At 41.0% G+C, this 21,860-nt stretch overlaps 1 protein-coding gene across 1 annotated transcript in view; it reads right to left on the bottom strand.

Annotated features, from left to right (window-relative positions):
* The window catches only part of cpne7 (copine VII), a 140,779-nt gene that overhangs the window by 22,044 nt on the left and 96,875 nt on the right, over positions 1-21,860 (bottom strand). Inside the window, exons 8-10 of the mRNA XM_060838336.1 lie at positions 21,233-21,319; positions 20,004-20,063; positions 14,986-15,119 (exon numbers count right to left, since the gene is read on the bottom strand). Coding sequence (XP_060694319.1) covers positions 14,986-15,119; positions 20,004-20,063; positions 21,233-21,319 — 281 coding nt within the window. The remainder of the gene's footprint in view (positions 1-14,985; positions 15,120-20,003; positions 20,064-21,232; positions 21,320-21,860) is intronic.

Here is a 21,860-nt window from a genome sequence, read left to right as displayed (position 1 = left end):
ACATGCACCAGTGCAAGACACCCTCAATGGACCGTAGCACTTAGGTCCCAAGCCACCAGAGGATACTAAAGTCATCTGAAGCAATACAGCAAAGCAATCTTCACACACTCTGCTGTTTCGAGCAAGGTAGCACGATGCCTTGTTATTTTTTGTTTCTTCTCAACTTCTGCATCTTTTCAATGTTAAAGCTGCTGCTACATTCAGTGTGTCCAATATCTGGCATGGAGTTGCTTATCTGTGAAGGAAGTGCAGGATTGAGGTGTGTGTTTTGCATTTGGCAACTCATCACAGACACTGATGACTTTGTAGCCTTATTAGGTCACTCCTGTCTTGGCTGAAAGCCTGGGCCTACTGCCAATTGTAAATGGAGAGGAGCACTCTCCATAATCCATGACTGCTTCATCTCTTTCCTGATACTGCCATGTGCAAAATATTTGTGGTTTTTATCTTAACCTTGCGTTACAAGACAAATGCAAAACAATCTGTTTGCCCTTCATTACCTCCTGCAATACAGTCCTTACACATTGGAAGGATCAGGAAACAGAATCATTTCATTGTCACGTCTTTATGCAGTGAATAGCTCTGCACGGCAAATTGAGTATTAACTTTCCCCTCCTCTACCACCACCTCTGCCAACTGCTGGTGAAGCTTAGCTTTCCACCTTGTGAAAGATTAATGATTCACTGAACATAATGGGGAGACAGTTGTTTGCAGTTTTTATACCTTACTCATTTTTAATGTGCTCTGATAGTTTTCCTTCAATACAAAGTCATTAATGTGTTTTTAATGCAATATGCTTTTTTTCAGATGAGATTCCCTATAGTGTGGAAACAGTCCCTTCAGTCCAACCAGTCCACACCAACCCTCCAAAGAGTAACTCACCCAGACACATTTCCCTCTAACTAATGCACCCAATACTATGAGCAATTTAGCATGGCCAATTTACTTGACCTGCACATCTTTGAACTGTGGGAGGAAACCGGAACACCTGGAGGAAACCCATGCAGACACACGGAGAATGTGCAAACTCCACACAGACAGTCACCTGAGGCTGGAATTGAACCTGGAACCCTTGTGCTGTGAGACAGCAGTGATAACCACTGAGCCACTATGCCGCCCTTTTTGATTTTGATTGCTTCTTTTTGCTTTGCCTCACCACTTGGGGTCCTTCACTTTTATATGGGGCATTCTCAGAATCCCTCTTTTGGAAATTATCTTTTATAAGGTGGCTGTAATACACCTTATCTTTGATTATTTCTCTTTCTATCGTGCCCCTTTCAAGCACAATATGCAACCCAATCCCTCAGTATTGCTATCATTGGCCTATTTTCCCCTTCCCATCCCTCTGTCCTTCTTCAATCTCCCCCTCCTATATTGACTCTTTCCTGTTGCTTAGGTTATTCCTGCTAATCTCCTCATGCCAGCTCCTTGGAGAATTCAGATGCCAACTTGTCCTTAGCTTCACTCCTCCACTTTGTTCAGTTCCGCCTTCCTCCACAGCACACCAACAATTCCATTCGGTAGCCCCACCTTAATATCCAGTTCCCAGTCTTTACTATCCATATTGTCCCAATTAATTTGACTATCTCAAACCCAGTGTGCTTGTCTTGTTCAGATTGGACTTGATTTGATTTATTGTCACACGTACCTAAGTATAGTGAAAAACTTCGGCTCCTCCATTCTTCAGGATCTATCCTTTCTCTGACAGCCACACCATTTAAATTTATTTTCCCTTTCCTTACTTTTGTGCCCAGCTCAACTTACTATGTAATCTTTTTATTGGTGTTCCTTTTAATATTCATCCACATCAGATTAATGCTTCATTAAAAGTTCATTCCCCTTTCAAGTCGAGGCACTCGTGTCCTGGTTTGGTCAAGCTTGTTTTACTGAGTCAGTGTGATTGCCCAATGTAGGTGGCTAGTGGCACTGATCAGCTTTTACCCCAATATCATCCTGATGCAAAAAGCCCAATAATCTAGGAAATTGCATCCTTAGAAGATGCTGAATATTGGAAGCTTTTGCGCAATTAAATGGTTTGATACCATAGTTTGAATGAAGCAGTCTACCCCACCAGGTTACTGGTCTTTTACATATAGTTGACCATGAGTTTCCTGGTTTGTTTTATAATCAGGATACCTTGAATTTATACAGCCTTGAACTAGAGATTCCACACTCATTTGCAAGGAACTGATTATCTTTGTGATTTCTTGTCTCACATTTAGCTGAGTACTATTTTGTTGACAGAAGTGAAACTGTTCTCTCTCTACTCTATCATTGCAACCTCTCTTTTCCCACTTTCCCATACTTTTCTTGCAGCCTCCTTTTCTCCCCCATGCCCCTTTTGCAGGACATTCTTCTACCCCAACCCCACTTGCAGCTTTCTCTGACAACCCTCACAATGCTTCCTTATGCTCATGGCATCTCTTGCAGCTTCCTTCAACTTCCTCTTTCCTTCCATCCTCTGGCTAACGGCCCCAGCAGATGAAATTCCCTGATCCAGCAAAAGGCTCTTTCAGCCTCAGCAAAATGCCTGCCCAGCAAGATTCCCTGCTTTTTGATAAATGGCACCCACCCCTGGGCTCTCCACCACCACTCCCTGTCCCCTCCACCACCACTCTCTGTCCCCTTCACCCTCCCTAATCACACCTCAAACCACCAACCCTTATCCCCCTATGTAGCAGTTCCTCTGCTCAACCTTGGCTCCAGGCACACAGTAAAAGGAACACCCAGTGAATTGCTCAGCGACAGCAGAGATTTCCCTAACTGCTCAGTGCTCCAACACTTACGCCTCCTGCGAAGAAAGCTGTCAAATGTCAGTTCTTTTAGTGGCCAACAGCAAGCTGTCCCAAGGACTTTGGAGGTAGAAGCCTCATCCATCAGGAGCTGCCATCCAAGAGTCTGGTAATTCTCCAATTTAGGCAGTGCCAATGGGCATGATGGTACCAGCCAGCATGCAGCCACCAGGATCAGCAAGAGACCAGGTCACAGGTGAGAGACACCAGGTTGAGTGCTGCAGGGAGGGGGGAGGGAAGAGAACAGGGTTTACTGGTAAGTGTTGGTGGGGAGGGGGGACATGCAGTAGGGGTGCCTCTCAGTGGATACATCCATCCTGGTACAAGTCGAAGATCAAGCTCTGACTGGGTGAATATCAGAAAAGGCAGGATGAAATCCAGAAGTTGTTATTAATTTTTCACAAGGGCTTCAGATGGCATCAGGATGGGTAGGCCAATCATGAGATGAGAAAGTAGCAGGAACCATGCACAACATCGCATATCTCATTAAACAGCTCACCCCAGTCTTCAACTGAGGGCTCTAAATACTGCCCATTGTTCTCTCCTAAGGTTCAGGTAGGGGAATTGTTCCATGAACACCATGGGCACATTTCAGCTCTTCCTGGGTGTCCTTCTTCCTATCACTGCCCCTCCCCCACCCCATCCACCCTTTCTTCTAGCAGTTTGCTCTTGGATGTGTGCCCTATGTTCATTCTCTAAGCCATACTGTATTCTGAGGGAAATGCCTGCTTGTACACCCATCTATGGAAGCAAGCAATTTCTGCAGAAGTCTTGGAGTCTCTAAAATGTCCTTCAGCATACACCAAACCACACCCTGCAAATCTATGCAACTTGAAGAAAGTTTAGAAAGAACTAAACATGTTGAATCACAGAAGGTCAGAGGAAGTCAACCAATGGTTAGCTCACAAGTGTTGAAATCTCTGCATAGTTCTTACAGGGCGGGTTCTTTATGCTCGTGAATGTGTGCTCAGCTGACTGAGGTTCAGATAAAGCCCGAGGTAGAATGTTGGTCTCCAAAGTGGTACCAAGTCAGATTTGCATGGCATTTGTCAGTCTGGTCTGCCTCCTCTGTTGCTGCTGCTAATTCTGGTGATCATTCCCTTTACAAGTGCTAATGTCCTCATCATTATTCTAAACAATATCATTCACCCCACAGACTGGAGCTTTAAAGGCAGTGTAGTACCCAAATTACTGACGTCATCAAGCTCAATTTCGGACTTCAAATCTCATCAATTGGAATGAAAATCAAAATCAAGATTTAAAAAAAAAATGAAAGGTCAATTTTCTAACCAAATAAAATAATTATTTCCATCTGGAGATTTCAATTTTACAAAGTCTTGGTGAATAGAAGATAGTATTGAATCGCATTGTTCTGTTGTTCAATTTTTCTGTGTAATAGTTTACTGGTGAATAAAAGCAATCACACTCATCAGCTATAGAAAAGGCTGAATGAAGTGACAAAATTACCAGCACAGATGGTTGAAGACAGTAATTCTGAGCTTTGTTTGGTAGCAGCAGAAAATGGAAAAATAACAAAATCTGTTTAATTTATGAATTAACATAAATGAAAATCAAAACAGCTGTTTTTGATGCCATTAAATCATTTGATGATTTGAGTTGAATTAAAGACATCATGTTACCATTGTGCTGTTCATATGTTCTGGACCTGATTCAAATTTGCTTGAAAGAATTCATTTTCAGAAGTTGAAACAAGTCCCAGTATAATCAAAGCTGCGTAATTTATAACAGCACTACCTTCCAGCATACCTGTAATGAAGCTTCACATTGACCTGTGAAAACATGTTTCAAACAATGGCTTCCATCACTCATACAGACTACTGGCTGACTGCAATTAATAATCAAATAGGTTGGAATTAAAAGTATGTCATAGGTCTCTGAATTCCTCGTCATTGTGCTAATGTTCTTTCCAAGTGCTAACATTACAAGATGAATATATTGGCAATCCAATAAAACAAATAAATGTACATAAATCCTGGATACCATCAATGCTGATGTAATGATTAAAATCCAAATTTGCATTTTGTATTATTGGCACAAAATCTCAATAATTTCTCCTGTTCCCAGTGAACTAAAGGGAATGGACTTCTGTGGATATGGTTTCTCAGCAGGTTTATCCCCTACGTAATTTTAAGCCACAGATCTACATTCAGATACAATAACAGAAAGCAGTGCAAAACATCAGTAGATCTGGCACCATCTGTGTTCAGAGAACTAGAATTATTGTTTCAAACCTAATGACTCGTCTTCAGAATTATTTGTACTGAGTTATCAGATTTCTGCTACTGTAGTGATATTAGAGTTTAACTCAGTGACCTTGGCTTGTGGAGGAAAAATAAATTGCAAAGGTCCCTATCTCCACAAGTGCTGAAACTGAATGTATATGGACATAAATTTAAAGACAGGACGCACATAAACTCACAGTCAAGGTTCACACACATGAATATTGTTTTCTGATGTCCATAGATTCATGTCCCTGCATGTCTAAGTGGAAGAAGCCCTGCAAGGGAGCGAATGGGTGAGTAAAAGTGCCTGTGAATGAAATTAAAGCAATGAAGTCAAAAAATCTGGAGTTGCAAACTCTGCATTAGCAGGTTCATCTCCATGAGTGCAGCATTGTGATAGAATACACAATAGTAGTGTGCATCACTCCTTCATTTAAAATATTTTTCTGAAATATATTCAGGTACTGATTACTAAGAAGCCTTACTAAAAATTTGATTGAGTCATTAATGTAGCTTCAGATCATATGTTCCTGTCCCACTGAATTATGAATGGACTTCCTAGCAAACCAACTAACACCCACTAATCTGTACCCATACATAAATACTTGCTTCTGATGTTTAACAAATGCTAGCGGTCATATATATTTGAGTAACTTTGACAATGTCAGTTACCAAACTGCTTTATTATCATTATTTGTGTTGTCTGCCTGGTGCTCAGCTTCAGGATATCTCATCTGGGTTACACAGGAAGTTGGAGTGAGAGGGTCAAGATTCAGTAGTCATGGTCCACATAGGTACCAATGACATAGATAAAACTATGGGAGTATGAACAGTTAGGAACTAAATTAAAAAGCAGCACCAAACAGCATGTTATCATTAAAAGATCAAAAAAAATTGTGTAGAAAGCAATTTTCCATCCTGTGATTTTGACCTTCAGAATTTTGTTTACTCTGTCTTTATTATTTTTCCTCCCTTAGTCTATATGTTAAACCATTTGTCTTAACCAAGATGTGTGTGTGTAGTTGGGGTTTCGAAGGGGTATAACATAAATTGCATCATAATAGTTTAACAATCCTTTCTGTCACTTGCTCTTGTTAAAATTACAATGTTATAAGAAATAGATATTTCTTGTTAATGAAAAAACCTAATGTGAATTGTGTTTGTCATATACAGCAGTCAGCCGGAGAAATTGGGTGGTCTCATTGGGATTTCATACATTTATACATTTTATGATGGCTTGTGAAACAGTGGGTCATGATTATCTGTATATCGTGACAGTCTCATTATTTGGAAAAAGGGGTATAACTTTTTGAGAAACAGAGATCATGAGTAGGCCATTCAGCCCTCTCACCCTGCTTCGCCATTCAATGTGATTATAACTGATCACCCCCTCAGTATCCTGTTCCTGCCTTCTTCCCATGTCATTTTATCCCTTTATCTCTAAGAACTATATCTAACTCCTTCCTCAAAACATTCAATGTTTTGGCACAGATTTCCATGGTAGAGAATAACACAGGGTCACCATTCTCAGGGCAAAGAGATTTCTCTTCACCTCAGTCCTTAAAGACCTACCCTGTATCCTTAGACTGTGATCCTTGATTCTGGACTCAGCAGTCATCAAGAATATCCTTCTGTATTTGGCCCTATTAAAATATTATAGGTTTCTATGAGGTTGCTTTCATTTTCTGAACTCAAATGGATATAGTCCTATCTGATCCAGTCTCTCTTCATATGTTAATCCTAGGAATCTGTCTGCTTAATTTTCATTGCTCTCCTTCCACAATCAAAACATTCTTCCTCAGATAAGGAGACCAGAACTGCACACAATACTCCAGGTGTGCTCTCACTAAACTTCTGTACAATTGCAGCAAGACATCCCTGCTCCTCTCGAATCTTCTCACTTTGAAGGCTAATATGCCATTTGTCGTCTTCAATGTCTCCTGCTCCTGTATGCTTAAACATTTCAGGAAAGGATAATTCAATTTACTCTTATAGCTCATCTTATGAAGAAATGTTGAACAGGTTAGAGCTTTATCTATTTGAGTTTGGAAGAATGAGACATGATCTTCTCAAAACATATGATCTTGAGGGAGTTGAATAGTGTGGATCCCAGGAGAAAAACTAAAAAATATATTTTCAAAATAAGAGGTTTCTTTTATGACTGTAATGAAGAGTTTTTTTTTCAGAAAAAGTTAGAGTTTGGCACTTCTTTCCCCAAAAGATAGTGGTGGCTGGGACTTTAAATCCATTCAAGGGCGAATTAGATAGATTTTTGAAGACAAAGGAATCAAGAGTTATGAAATCAAGACAGGAACATTGGGCTGAAGGCAGAACCAGATCAGCCAGGATTATTGCTGAATCGTGCAGTATGCTCAAAAGGCAAGGCGATATGCTCCTAATGCTATGTCCCTCTCCAAAGTGGTTACCAGGTTTCTGGCTCCCTGTATCATGTGGATCCCTGTCGAGATTGTGATGCTGGGAAAGCACAGCAGGTCAGGCAGCTTCCGAGGAGCAGGAGATCAATGTTTCAGGCATAAGCCCTTCATCAAGAATTCCTGATGAATGGCTTATGCCCGAAACATTGACTCTCCTGCTCCTCGGATGCTGCCTGAACTGCTGTACTTTCCAGCACCACACTCTCAACTCTGATCTCCAGCATCTGCAATCCTCACTTTCACCTCATGTACAATAGCTTGCTTTGGCAAAAACTATTTCCCTTAGGGCAAGCAGCAGTCTTAGTGATGACTGCTGTTGGTATCTGAAGCCAGTTTCCATTGCTTCCCCAGTTAGCTTTAATTGGACAGGATCACCATCAATTAAAGGTTTGCCCCCTCAATAAGATTTCCAATGGAAGCAAACTACTGACCCAAAGACAGACATATCTCTTGTTTACTGCCTCCAATCAGAAAATCCACCCCGTTGATTTGACTCAGAATTAAGCCTTTGAGCAAGTTAAAATTGACACCATGAATATCAATAGAAGTTTGTAGTCACCTTCTTTGAGGCCAAAGATTAGCTGAATAGCTTTACAGCAAGAGTCAGACTAAAGGCAGGTCCCCTTCTCATTTCTCCATGCCACATAGCTTTGTCCTTTCCACTTTAGTTGCTCATAGCAGTCTCCAATTTTCATCTTCCATGAGCAATTTGACTAAGGTAGGAAAGCATGAGATGATATCCCATTGACTTCCTCAAGTGCACTTCCTGTCTTCACCTGGAGGGATCACCCTCTACCTGGTTAGCCATTATCCCTAATGGTTCAAGACCTTCTGCCATCACTACCAAAACATTTGTTGGTTGTGTTGTTGAATGTAGCTCCTTACCTTCGCTGAGCCTCAGAGTACATGCAACAGCTGACCCCTGAATCTTCAGATTATTCAATTTACCACTAACTATAAAACTGAACTTTAATCCAGGACTCAATGTCAAGCTTCATTATAACGGAAACTAGACTTCAGCTGATGACTTTCTTTTGTGCTCATTTATATATCTTGGAAAGCAGAAAGCATTAAGCGTTACTTTTAACACACTGTGGGAGGAATGTTCTTTTAGCAATATACAATTTTGGAACAATAACTTACATTTTGTCAACTGTTCAACTCATCATGATACTTTAACAAACACCAATGTACTCAACCTATCTTCTCTTACACCTTTACAGAAACTGTTCCAGAAACCACAATTCTACCATACCTATTTCTAATGAATTTCTAGCAAATGAGTGGGATTAACTCAGGAAATTATCTAATGTTTGGGAATGTAGAAATCCTCAAGAAAATTGAGAGCCTTCTGGTAGAAAATAATGTCTTAAAGAGGTACATGTTGAATTTAATGCATGAAGCCAATTATCTCTCTTTACTCTCTTTACCCTAGTTTTGTATTTTGTTTCTGTTTTTATTTTGATTAGGTATCATGTATATATATCAGCTGGTACAAACTTCACATACTGTAGGTAAGAATTTCTTTCCACCTTACATTGTGTTTCCATGTGCATTCATTTTTAGTTAATAGTTTGGTGCAAGACTGACAATATACTACATACTTCACTGAAATGAGTACTTGTGGGTTGTCGATGGAATTAAAACTGTGAGAACTGGATAAAGAGCAGGAAATGGATTGTTGCTCCATTCCACTGATGTTAGAATTAGAATTAAAATTAGAATTAGCTTTACTGTTACATGTACTCAAATGAGTACAGTGAAACGTTTACAAGTCACCACTTACGGCGCCATCTTAGGCGCCATCTCGGCACAGATTCCTAAGTACAAATTCTAAGTGAAAAGAAATTAGGAAAATAAAGAAATATAAAGTCCAGCATTATAAATCATAGGAATAAATTGGAAAAATAAAGAAATAAAAAATTCAGAATAACACCCCTTCCAACCCAGTCCATTCCAGCACTAAGCCTCTGGTCTGCACAGGGCCTGGACTCCAAACTGTCCTCGGCTTCACCTTAAAGTCATTGAGACTAGGAGACCACTCTGGAATCACTTCAAGGCTAGAGTCCACACTGAGGCCACACAGGAGAAGATCACAACGAACCGGGAGATCACCACAACCAGTGGAAGACCACCACAATGGGCCGAGAGACCGACACGACTGGCCAGGAGACTGCCACAACAGGCCAAGAAACCATCACAACGGGCTGAGAGACCATTACAATGGGCTGAGAGACCGCCACGACCAGCCGAGAGACCTCCACAACCTGGCAAGAGATCATCACAAAGGGCTGGGAGATCATAACAACAGGCTGGGAGACCGCCACAAAGGGCCAGGAGACCGTCACAACAGGCCGAGAGACCTCCATGACTGGCCGAGAAACTATGACAAAGGGCCGGGAGACAGTCACAAAGGGCTGAGAGGCCACCGTGACTGGCTGGGAGACCAACACAATGGGTCACAAACCCACCACGACCAGCCAAGAGACCATCACAATTAGTCAGGAGCCCACCACGCTGAGCTGGCAAGAGGCCGCCATGATGGGCCAAGAGGCCATTACACCGAGCTGAGAGACCGCCACTTCAGGTCCGCACTGAGACCACGAGTCCAAGTGCACAATGAGGCTTGTGAGTTGAGGAAATCACTGAGAAGAAAAAATATAGTAAAAAACAGAAAGAAAAAAGAAGAAAAAAGGAAACAGATGGTGTGGACGAGCTCCAGCTGAGGAGTTCTACTCTACTGCCATTTTGGAATCAGAAACAAGCAAGAATTATTCCATATTTTACTTCACAAAAAGCTGGATTCTATTGAACTCTGTTGGTGGGGGAGTGTGGGGGATAGTGGGAGTGTAGATTGGGTTGTGCAGAGGGCAACCATTTTCCTGCCATCCCCGATTAATACCCCATAGTATGGGTTGGTGAGGGTAGCGAGGGGACGCAAGGTGCCTAGGTATCCACCCACCTTATGCCTGATGACGACATTAACAGTCTAGCTAGACTATAATGACATCAGGGCAGAATTAGATCATCCAGCCCATCATGTTTGCTCCACCATTTGATCATGGCTGATATTCTTCTCAATCCACTCTCATGCTTTCTCCACATAACTCTTGATCCCCTTATCAATCAAGAACCTAACTATCTCTGTCTTAATTACCCTCAATGACTTGGCCTCCACAACCCTCTGTAGCAATTAGTTCCAAAGAGTCCCCAGCCTCTGGCTGAAGAAATTCCTCCTTATCAAAATTAGAGGGCCTCAATCCAGCTCCACTGTCAGAAAACCCAGAGAAGTAGAGACAGACTGCAATGCAGTTTGTTTTTTAGCTGTGTTGAAAATGGAGGAGCTCATCAATTAGAGGGTGACCCATGCACACTGGTCATACTTCACCCCGTCCCCACCCTCTGTCAAAGATATTACACCAGGTTTCTCCCCACGTGGTCCAATCCCCACCACTCCCTAGTTTGCCTGATCCATTCCCACTCTCAAATCCTAGGAATTAGTTAGTCTCGACCCATTAATGAAATTCTTGCATTTCTGACAGAATCTGGCCAGTCCTAAGCCTATCTGGATGGCCCACCACGTGTTATTGCTCCAGCACAGGCTTTCTCAAAGTTCGTGGGTTTGGAACAAACCATTCTTATGGGTTAGGAGAGTTTGTAAGGGGTGGGTTGAGACAAGGGCAAGTGGCATATCACTCTGTTAAATTCTGCAATTATGTTAAATAGCAGGCTGGCACAAGGAGCTAACAAATTTATTTTTCCCCTTAAATCTCATGGAATATTTCTGGACTCTTGTTTATTATCATTATTAACAAAACACTATCTGCGTTTTGGAATGCATATATTTTCTTCTGTTAGACGAGGCAGTGAATGTTTAAACATGTTTGCTTAATGGAGTTGATTAATCTGAAGAACCCAGTTACAATTTGATTTGCCCAGGAGGAACACCATATGTGATAAACAAATTATAATTGGGCTATGCTGTTTATTGTAGACGGTATATTTTGCTTCTTTCCCTTTTATTGGGTCACTTCATTTTCATATTTTGGGTATATTAGAAGATGTTGTTGACCATTTAATATTAACCCAAGTGGCAGCATCTGTATTTCTCATCATGGCAAAGTTCCAGATGTTGAGATGTTTGATGGGATTTAATGTTCTCGGACCACCATTGTTGGAGATCAGTGAGAAACCAGCAGTATTTGTTGGAAATAGTGACTGAATTAAGTGCTCCTCAGGCCCTTAACTAGCCAGCTTGGGTCTTCCCTGAGGGTATAGGACCCTGGCAGCAGAAATCCTGCCACCATCCGCTGCCAGCTAATTAGCTCTCCATTGCTGCCAACACAACTAGAAGCATAGGCTGCAGCTAATGCTGGATCCCTGAACTCACCAAGTGTGGGCAGAATAAGAGTTTGTTGGAGGGATAGTGGTGATGGAAGTTAGAGCCAAGGAATGTGGTGGTAGTGGTGGTGGTTCAGTGGGGACTGTCAATAGTCTCTCCCATTCCTATTATCGGGCATTGAATACCTGGAAAACGAGGAACACCCCAACCTGAAGGCCATTTGCAAATCCTATGAGGCAGCCTTTGGGATTCATAGGAAAGCCTTGCAATTCCTATTTTATCTCTGAGCACCATTACATTTTTGTGGACTCGTAGATAGTTGGTGTCACTTGGCTCATTACTGAGCCTAATCAACATCCTACCACTAGAGGGCAGGTTTTTGGCAGCACTCCATCCAGCCTCCGGCTTAATCCGGGCAGGTATTCCCTTTACAAAGAAAGAGGAAGTTGCACCTATGGTTAATCAGCTCTCCCAGATGCTCCTCCTCCACGTTGCACGGTCTTGGGCCAGTGATTCCGAGGTGTCTGTGGGAATGTCGCACTTCACCAGTGAGGCCTTGAGGGTAGCACTGAAGCGCTTCCTGTGCCCACCTGGGGCTCCCCTGCCCTTTCGAAGCTGAGAGTAGAGCACCTGCTTGGGAGTCTTGTGTTGATCATGCAGATGACATGCCCAGCTCATTGCAGCTGATCAAGGGTTATCAGTGACTCAATGCTGGGGATGTTGGCCTGGTCAAAGACGCTGGTGTTGGTGCATCCGTCTTCCCAGTGCACACAGAGGATCTCATGCAGGCAGTGTTGGTGGTACTGCTCCAGCACTCTGAGGTGTCTCCTATAGATATTCCAGATGGGATACATAAAAGCACCTGTAATTGGCATGGCAGGTGGTTGTGCAATGCACTGAGAACTTCTAACAATGCCAGCATGGTTTGGCACAAAGGCAAACCCTTATCACAATCTCCACATGTAGCACTAATCCCACTTCATCAGCAGAAACATCACCACATCTTTTGTTTTCTTCCCTTCATTTTACTGGCTCCTTTCTCCCCCTGTTCCTTCAGTGAATGCTAATAATGTTTTGAACTCTTCCTTCAATTTTATTTAATGCCAGTTTTGAATTTCATTTGTAAGCAATCATCTGCTCACACTACAGTACCCGAATACTGGATGTCAAACTATAAATAAGGATCACTACTTCCCTAAAATTATTCAACTTTTGAGGGTCAGTCTGAATCCTACAGGAGTTGTAAAACACTCGTGAAGTAACTGTTCCAGAATGATCACTCATTCAGCATGTGAATAGATAGGAACACTGCTCTTTGAAGTAAGCTGCTTGTTGTGTAAGTTGCAACTTATTATTATGACCCTGACACTCAACCCCACCACTGAGCTAAGCCCCACTAATAGTTAATCTTCCACAAGCTCTCACTGCTTATCTTATATTTCCTAATGTAGTCCTCTGAGAATGGCCAAAGTCTTCAGGAGAAAGTATTGCCATGCCCTGGGCGGCACGGTGGCACAGTGGTTAGCACTGCTGCCTCACAGCGCCAGAGACCCGGGTTCAATTTCCGCCTCAGGCAACTGACTGTGTGGAGTTTGCACGTTCTCCCCATGTCTGCGTGGGTTTCCTCCGGGTGCTCTGGTTTCCTCCCACAGTCCAAAGATGTGCGGGTCAGGTGAATTGGCCATGTTAAATTGTCCGTAGTGTTAGGTAGGGGGTAAATGTAGGGGTATGGGTGGGTTGCGCTTTGGCGGGTCGGTGTGGACTTGTTGGGCCGAAGGGCCTGTTTCCACACTGTAAGTAATCTAATCTAAAAAAATTACAATGAGCATGTGTCATATGAATAAAAAGTATAATTGATCTGACTGTAACAGACTACACTGGGAGATATAGGACAGAAGGTACAATGTCAGCAAGGTGTAAAATTTCAATAGGAATTAAAAATTAGGCGGGATGTATAACTGACAGTGAAACCATTTCCACAGAAATGCTTAATGCTTTGATGGTAGAAATTATATTAGGTTAAATGTTTCCTTAAAAACATGGCCATATCCAATCTGATTTGTTATTTAATGGTTCATCAATCCTAAAGCATTTTTTTGAAAATCCGAAATGTAGATTTTCGGCTGAATGTGCCATCTCTGAAGTTATGAACTGGGAACTTAAGGATACTTTTAGTCATATTGAAACTTTAAAGTGGCCTAAGGTCCCAGTGAAGGTTAGATAATTGAGATGGTCGGTGTGTGGTTCAGAATAATGTCAACAGTGTGAGTTCAATTCCCATTCTGCCATTCCCATTACATCTGCTTCCTTGCCTTCCCAATGCTCAATGTGGAATGGTGCTGCTCAATCTATGTAACCAATTGTCTCACTTTAATAGAGAAAACCATGACCCCTTGTAGAGTACAGCTAATTACCTACATACCGAACATCCCCAGGAACTCATTTAGAGGAACTCAAAGACATTGTCAGTCTCACGAGGGGATAGGAAGGAGATGAGCAATTGTCAATGACAGCATACTGGCCATTAATGGCAAAAACAATTAGCCAACATGGTGATAAATGAGACCTTTGAAAGTCAGCTCTTGGAATTGTATCATGTGTGTAATTCCTTTTCCTGTATTCTAATGGAGGTGTCATCCATTAAGATAAACAACCTTTATAAAGATTGCCAAAATAGAAATTCATGAAAACATGTTAAGCACTCATAAACATATATTTTAAAAGCCTAGTTCAGAGGATCTTGAATTCATGCATGGATTAAACTGCTTATTGACTCTAAATAGACTTAAATATTTAAACTAGTCTAGTTGCTGCAGAATTACAACTCACCTTGATAGACATTATAATAATTGTGACTAAATTCAGCAGTTCCAATAAATTCAAGTTTTCTCAATAAATGACAGGGATTTCTTAATTTTTCCTCAATTTAACTTTACTATTCTATCCCATTAAGTAGCTAAACTGGCTTGTTAATAATTTCACCTCAAATCATGCAAAATCAAACATAGAAAATTCAATCAAGATGCAGTATTCATTAGTTTTGTACAGTTCGAATGAAAGACAATTGCTTTGCTCTATTAAAAATGTCAACAAAGATTAAAGAGCACCATTATTACTAAACATGCTGCTGTAATGTGAGCTAAGGATGCTTTCTGGGAGATGGTTAACAGTACCTGTCGTAGTCTTGACAGATTTCACCGACAGAGATTAGTGCCTTCAAATACTCATTGGGCTGGTAGGGATTGATGTAATGCAAGGAACAGCTGTTTCGTGGGTCTCCATTCGAAGCTGTGAAGTCAATGGCTACCTAAAATAGAAGGTGGCAATTCATAATTAACAGCACTAGGCCCTGGATGCTTCATTCCTTCAGAAGCTCATACTGATGCACAATGTTCTAAATAAAAGCATATAAAATACGTCAAAAATAATAGCACTATTTCAGATCTATTGCGGCTGAAATCTAAGGCATTAACCCTTTGTTAAAGGGAAAAGAAACATTGAAGCAAATGTCTATAAAAAAAAGTACAGAAATCTGTAAACAGATTGCATTGAATTAATGAACTCAATCTTGAATGCAGTTTTTCTAAAATTCAATCCATCTACTGATGCCTAATTGTTCAGAAAAATCTTAAGATTTCCAGTTTCTTTTTCAGTTTGACACTAAAGGAACAATTCTTCGAAGCTGCACATCAGACAGTGGCAGGGGCCAGTGTGCACCAACTGCCCAATGACAACAGCAGAAAGTTAAACCCACTTGAGTAGCTACTGCTGATTCAGCACTGGTCAATCAGAAAGGATGGCAGGAAGTGACAATGGTGGTAGGGAAACAATGTTAGTACATGGAAGGACTGGCATTAAATAGGAAAATCGGTATGAGGGCATTCTTTCATTGTTGACAGAACAGTGTGAACACCCGACTCCATGGGATTATTAAAGGAGTAGCAATTTTAATGGATTGGCATAAATTCATTCTGCCAGTGTTAGAAACTAGCAGGAAACATAGCTGTAGGAAAATACTGTTTCTTCTTGGTACAGCTTTTACTGGCAATGTGTCACAATAGGATCAGTGAGGGCACTTTACTGATAAGCTTCCTTGGCACTTCTGCTGCTGGTGTTGTTTATGCTTCTGGTGCTTTGTCTTCCTGTGTCTGATCTTCTGTTTCGAAGTCGTCAACATCTGCCTCCCCTTCCTCCTCCTGGGACACTTACTCTCAAAACTTCCGACAGATTAAAGAGGGCAAATCAGGACAACATTCTTGAAACAGGAGTAGGGTGTAGATTTCCAAGCCAAAAATAAGCATTTGTTTAGTGTTCCTGCAGTTCCCTTTGGTTCTGGATTAAATATAGCATCACTGCACTGCTGCAGCTATGGCATGTTACAAGCTAGGAAAGCAGCAAGGCAGCCTTCATTTCGCAGAGACTGTCAAATAAACAAGGAAGAGCTTTCTGATACCTGAGGATGAAAAGATGGCGGCAAATAAAAGCACACGAGTGTTTATATGAAAACTGTAAATATACATCATTTCAATGCTCAGGGAGTGAAGTTCCTTTCTGTTGATGTCACGTTGACCATTGTCAGTTGGTACAGATATGGCCATTTGAAAAGAGTTCTTTGTTCCAGGATCTCTGATTAAATCGTATGATTCTGCAGCCACTTACAGAGTATTCATTCAGTCCTTGGGCGTACTATCACCCATTTGGGAACCTTGGCAAACTAAGTATTAGTGACTTGCCTGGATTTGATTTGATTTATTATTGTCACATGTACCTAGGTACAGAAAAATGTTTTGCACGTAGTTCAGGCAGATCATATCATACAAAGTGCATTAGGATAATAGAACAGAGCAAAGAATACAATGTTACAGCTGCAAGAGAAGGTGCACAGGGAGTGAGGTCAACATTAAATTTAAAACTTGAGGGGTCTATTCAGAAGTTTAATAACAGTGAGAAATAAGCTGTTCTTGAATATATTCATGCATGTATACAAACTTTTATATCTTTTGCCCAATGGAAGAGGGTAGGAAAGGGTATAACCAGAGTGGAAGGGGTCGTTGATTATGTTGGTTGCTTTTCCGAGACAGCTGGAAGTATAGATGGAGTAAATGGAAGGAAGTCTGGTTTGCGTGATGGACTGGGCTGTGTTCATGACTCTCTGTAATTTATTAGTTTATTGTAGTATGGCGAAGAGCAGTTACCAAATCACACTGTAATGCATCCAGATAGAATGCTTTCATGGGTGCATTTATAAAAATTGGTAAGAGTCTTTAGGGACATGTTGAATTTCCTTAGCCTCCTGAGGAAGTAGAGACATCGCTGTGCCTTCTTGACAATTGCTTTGACATGGATGGACCAGGACAGATTGCTGGTGATCATCACTCCCAGGATTTTGATGTTCTCAACTATCACCACTTCAACATCATTGATGCAGTCAGGGATATGCCCTCCAATCTGCTTCCTGATATCAATGACTAGCTCCTTCATTTTACTGATGTAGGTGGAGAAATTGGTGTCTTTACACCATGTTGCTAAGCACTCATTCTTTTTCCTGTATTCTGTCTCATCATTGTTTGAGATCCAACCTACAATGGTGGTGTCATCAGCAAACTTGTAAATGGTGTTGGGGTGGAGTTTGGCCACACAGTCATGAGTGTCTAAGGAGTATAGTAGGGGGCTGAGTATGCAGCCTTGCAGGGCACTGGTGTTGAGGATTATGGTGGAGGAGGTGATGTCACCTATCCTTACTGATTGTCGAGGATCCAGTTATAGGAGGGGGAGCCATGGCCTAGGTCGCGGAGTTTAGAGATGAGTTTGGTTGGAATTATGTTGTTGAAGGCAGAACTGTAGTCAATACGCAGGAGCCCTGACATAGATATCCTTGTTATGCAGGTGTTCCAGAGATGAGTGCAAAGCCTGACAGATGGCGTCTGCCATGGAGCTGATGCACCAGTAGACGAATTGCTTGCAAAGGATCAAGGCTAAAGTTGATGTCAGTCATGACCAACCTTTTGAAGCACTTCATAATTATGGAGGGCAGTAGTCATTGAGGCAAGTGTACAAAGAATATAATGGAAATGATTACAGTTCCTCCTCAGAATGAATGATCAAATAAATGTTTCGTACTAACATCTTTCTGCACCAACAGATGTTCCTTTGGAGCCCTGTCTGTAGCAGAAGGCAGATATCCTATTCTACATTGAATTATAACTTGAAGAGATAGAGCTGCAGAAATGTTTACCAAGAATTTCTGAGATCTATGCATCCCATTGACAGATTGGAGTAGGCCATGGCTCTTCTCTGGTGCTACCTGATAAAATAGAGTTCCCTGGGCAGCTTCTTTCTTCATTTCATCTTCCTCCCAGAGGTAGATATCATATCAATGAACGTCATTGGGCACCCCATCTTAGAAGTTGTGGCATGTGATATTCAACATTTCTCACTGACAAAATCCTCTTCAGAGAATTGGAATTTAAATCTGAAGGTTTCAGATAAGAACAAAGCAAAAGACAAAAGGCAAGGCAACATAGCAGAGTTCTTGCCCTTTTTTCCCCCAAGAATCAATCAGTAGTTTGTCTCCAGGACACCACCAGTCACGTCTATCAGTTGCTCATTACAAGGATGCTATTTCTTTCCATGCAATGAAGGTGCGAGGAGATGGAGGAGGAACAGATGTGCCCAACACACCCAGGTGCTCCCGCTTGACTCTAGTTGATTATGTCTTCCAGGGAGATTGAATTTACTAAAACCAAAACTCTTCTCTCACTGTTCTGTGCTGATGTTCAGGAAGGAGTATTGGACAGATTTGTTCCACTTTTGAGAACTCCTGCAATGGCCCTATCCCTGCCCTTCCAGCAGCTTGTGCTGCTTTGCATGACCTCTGTTCATTCTCAGTCTCATAGATATTTCTTTTGAAATAAAGCATCAGTCCAGCCATGACTGTAGACAATGTTCACTGGAGCGCTAAGTTCCAGAAAGGCATCATTAATGTAAAATCAGCATTATATACAGATTGCCGTCATCTATCTGCTCCGTACATTTCTGGAAAATGTTCGCTGCAGATGTATTAACACCCTCGATGAGATGGTATTAAGATATGGTTCACTCCACATGTGCAGGTGTGCATGGCACATGCTAATTTGGAGCCTCAAGTTCAGTTGAAGCACCCAAAAAGGTTTGCTGATAATCTAATATCTATGTAGCAGAAACCGAACAGAAACCATGTGAAGAGATCTCAGCTGAAGGGTGCCTCAGGATACGTGGGAAACTGAGGAAAGCCAGAGTCACTCATTTCTGACATGATTCTCTACATGTGAGGCACAGTGTTGGCACGGACTGAGGATATTCCAGGACATCGTGAATGAACTAGGCCATTGCGTGACCAGATGCACAGCCAGGGTTCCAAGGTGGCACCTGTGCTGAGGTAATGGTCTAATCAGGCATATCCCAGCAGTGGTGAATACTTCCAGCAATGGTAAGTGGTAGAATCATACTAACACTGAGAAGTTAGTAGCCAATGAGGTAGGTGTGGGAACATAGTGTGAGAAAACTTGCTAGGCCTTGCAGAGGGAACTCTACAAAAAACCCAACAAAAATTACTCTGCTAAAATATTGTAAGGTTCGCCTGTAGTTACACTACAGCTATCACCAAAATGCATCAAAACCTTTTACAAAACAGTTTTGCTGGATGCTTCCACAATTTATCAGAATGATAAAGTCATAGCTTTGCAGTGACTGAGTGCATATAGTCACTTACAACTGTATACCATAGTGTAACTACTCACTGGCCGATTCAGCAACAACAGAACCCTTTCTATTACTAATATCCTTCGTCTGGAATGAAATGAAAGTCTGATAGGCTCAATATTAGGGTCTGATGGCCGTTTCTCTTATACAACATTTCACAGACCAGAATTAATTTTATTTTGCAATTCTTTTCAACATTCCTTCCTCTTCAAAAATAAAATGTTACAAAAATAAATCCAAATGCAAACGTTTCACATTTTAATTGGGAACTTGGCTTGGAAACCAGGAATTGCTGTCATTATAACACTTTTAGAAGAATAATTAGCGTCAAATGAAAACTTTTGGCAAACTCACACTCTAAAACATAAAAGTTATCAATCATCCATCTTCCAGAGACAAGAAAAAACATCACTAGGAAATAGTTTTAAAAGCATAATAACTGTTCACCTACCGTAAAGTGAATCTGACATCCTCCCATTATGTAATCTAAAAAGGAATAAATCCTGTGCAACTTCAAAACACAAAAAATACAGAGTCAGTCCAAAAACATTTAACTCAACCATTTTAATACAATGACTAATAACTTGGCATCTTCCCTGAACTGTCATTCTGTATACAAGATTGATATTTGTCATATATGCAGATTAGATCAACTCCTGTTGACAGGTAGCTTTTAATTCATCACGAATGAATGTTTGAGAATGATGACAATGAACGATGATTGCTTTAAATCCTGATGTTTTAATGTTTATCTTTAGGTAGGAATACAAGGTTATGAATGCTTGTTTGAAACCAGCTGTGTCTAACTAAAGGTCATAATAGAGCTGAGCCAGTCTATGTTAAATGGAGTTTATAGCACTTCTAACTGATTTTCTCGTAACTGCAAAGACTGAGTAACATAAAATAATTTAACAAAGAAGATAGAAATTAGTGGAAACTCATCTTTGATGGCTGTTCAAATGACATCTTACTCTGTATAATTTTAGAAGTTGATTGTATAAAATTCATAACACTACTGGCAGAAATCACAGACTGTTGAATAAATGTGTTTCGTTGTCTTTCTCAGTTTTTCACTTTTTTAATGCAGCGTTTTATTTTTAATTAAGCAGTATTTGAAGATACATTAGAAATTTCACACAAGACAAATTAAACGTTCTGATTTCCAAGTTTTACATTTTCCCAAATTCAGATCAGCAGACTGAGTGAAATCAGCTGTAAGCAGATCCATGCTATTCGCACAGAAACAATGTTTATTGTCAGAACATTTTGCTCAACACTGCACAATTTTGTTATAAAAACATTCCCTCCACTTTTAAACTATAGTTACTGTTTTGTGGGGAAAAGTAATGGGCGGCACGGTGGCACAGTGGTTAGCACCAGAGACCCGGGTTCAATTCCCGACTCAGGCGACCGACTGTGTGGAGTTTGCACATTCTCCCCATGTCTGCGTGGGTTTCCTCCGGGTGCTCCGGTTTCCTCCCACACTCCAAAGGTATGCAGGTCAGGTGAATTGACTATGCTAAATTGTCCATAGTGTTGGGTGAAGGGGTAAATGTAGGGGTATGAGTGGGTTGCGCTTCGGCGGGTCAGTGTGGACTTGTTGGGCCGAAGGGCCTGTTTCCACACTGTAAGTAATCTAATCTAATTTGTCCATGATTATTGCATACCATTGTATCTTACCTTACAATCTTTCAGTATGACAGTTCCAGAGTTCTTATAATGCTTCTTTTTTGCCTTATATTTTGGATTAACACAGTCCCAATGGATCTGATTAAAAGAGAGAAGGCCTAGCCAGATTACTACATGATACTATAAACCAATGTTGCATTCATAATACATCTTCTGTACTATTAAGTAAATGTAATTTGAAATTACATTTCCAATGTGTGATGTATATTTGAATTTAGAAATGTATGCTGACAAAATGGTTGCCATGCATACCGAAACAGGCAATGTGTTATTTGAAGTGGGAAAGAAGCCAATTTAAATATTCACTGTGCATATCAAGTTGAACAAAGCAACCAGCAATGGGGAATACCATTAACAGTTTCGATCATAACATGAGCAGCTGATATGTCAGGTGGAATACAAATTCAGTATTTGATCACTGCCAGAACAGATGAACAATAATTAGATCCTGAATACCAACACCTCAGAAATTCAGCACACAAATTCCATTCAACTGAATAGCTTTCACCAGTCTGAGCGACAGAAGATGCTGATTTCACAATAGCCCAGATCCTCTCACCAAAATACAAGTCTGTTTACTTTCACTGTTACTTATGAGTAGCTGGTACAGAGAAGTGCT

Source organism: Hemiscyllium ocellatum, chromosome 17 (genome assembly GCF_020745735.1).
Source record: "Hemiscyllium ocellatum isolate sHemOce1 chromosome 17, sHemOce1.pat.X.cur, whole genome shotgun sequence".
Lineage (NCBI taxonomy): Eukaryota > Metazoa > Chordata > Chondrichthyes > Orectolobiformes > Hemiscylliidae > Hemiscyllium > Hemiscyllium ocellatum.
Note: the sequence above shows the minus strand (reverse complement) of the source record. Positions and strands in the feature narration are given on the sequence as shown.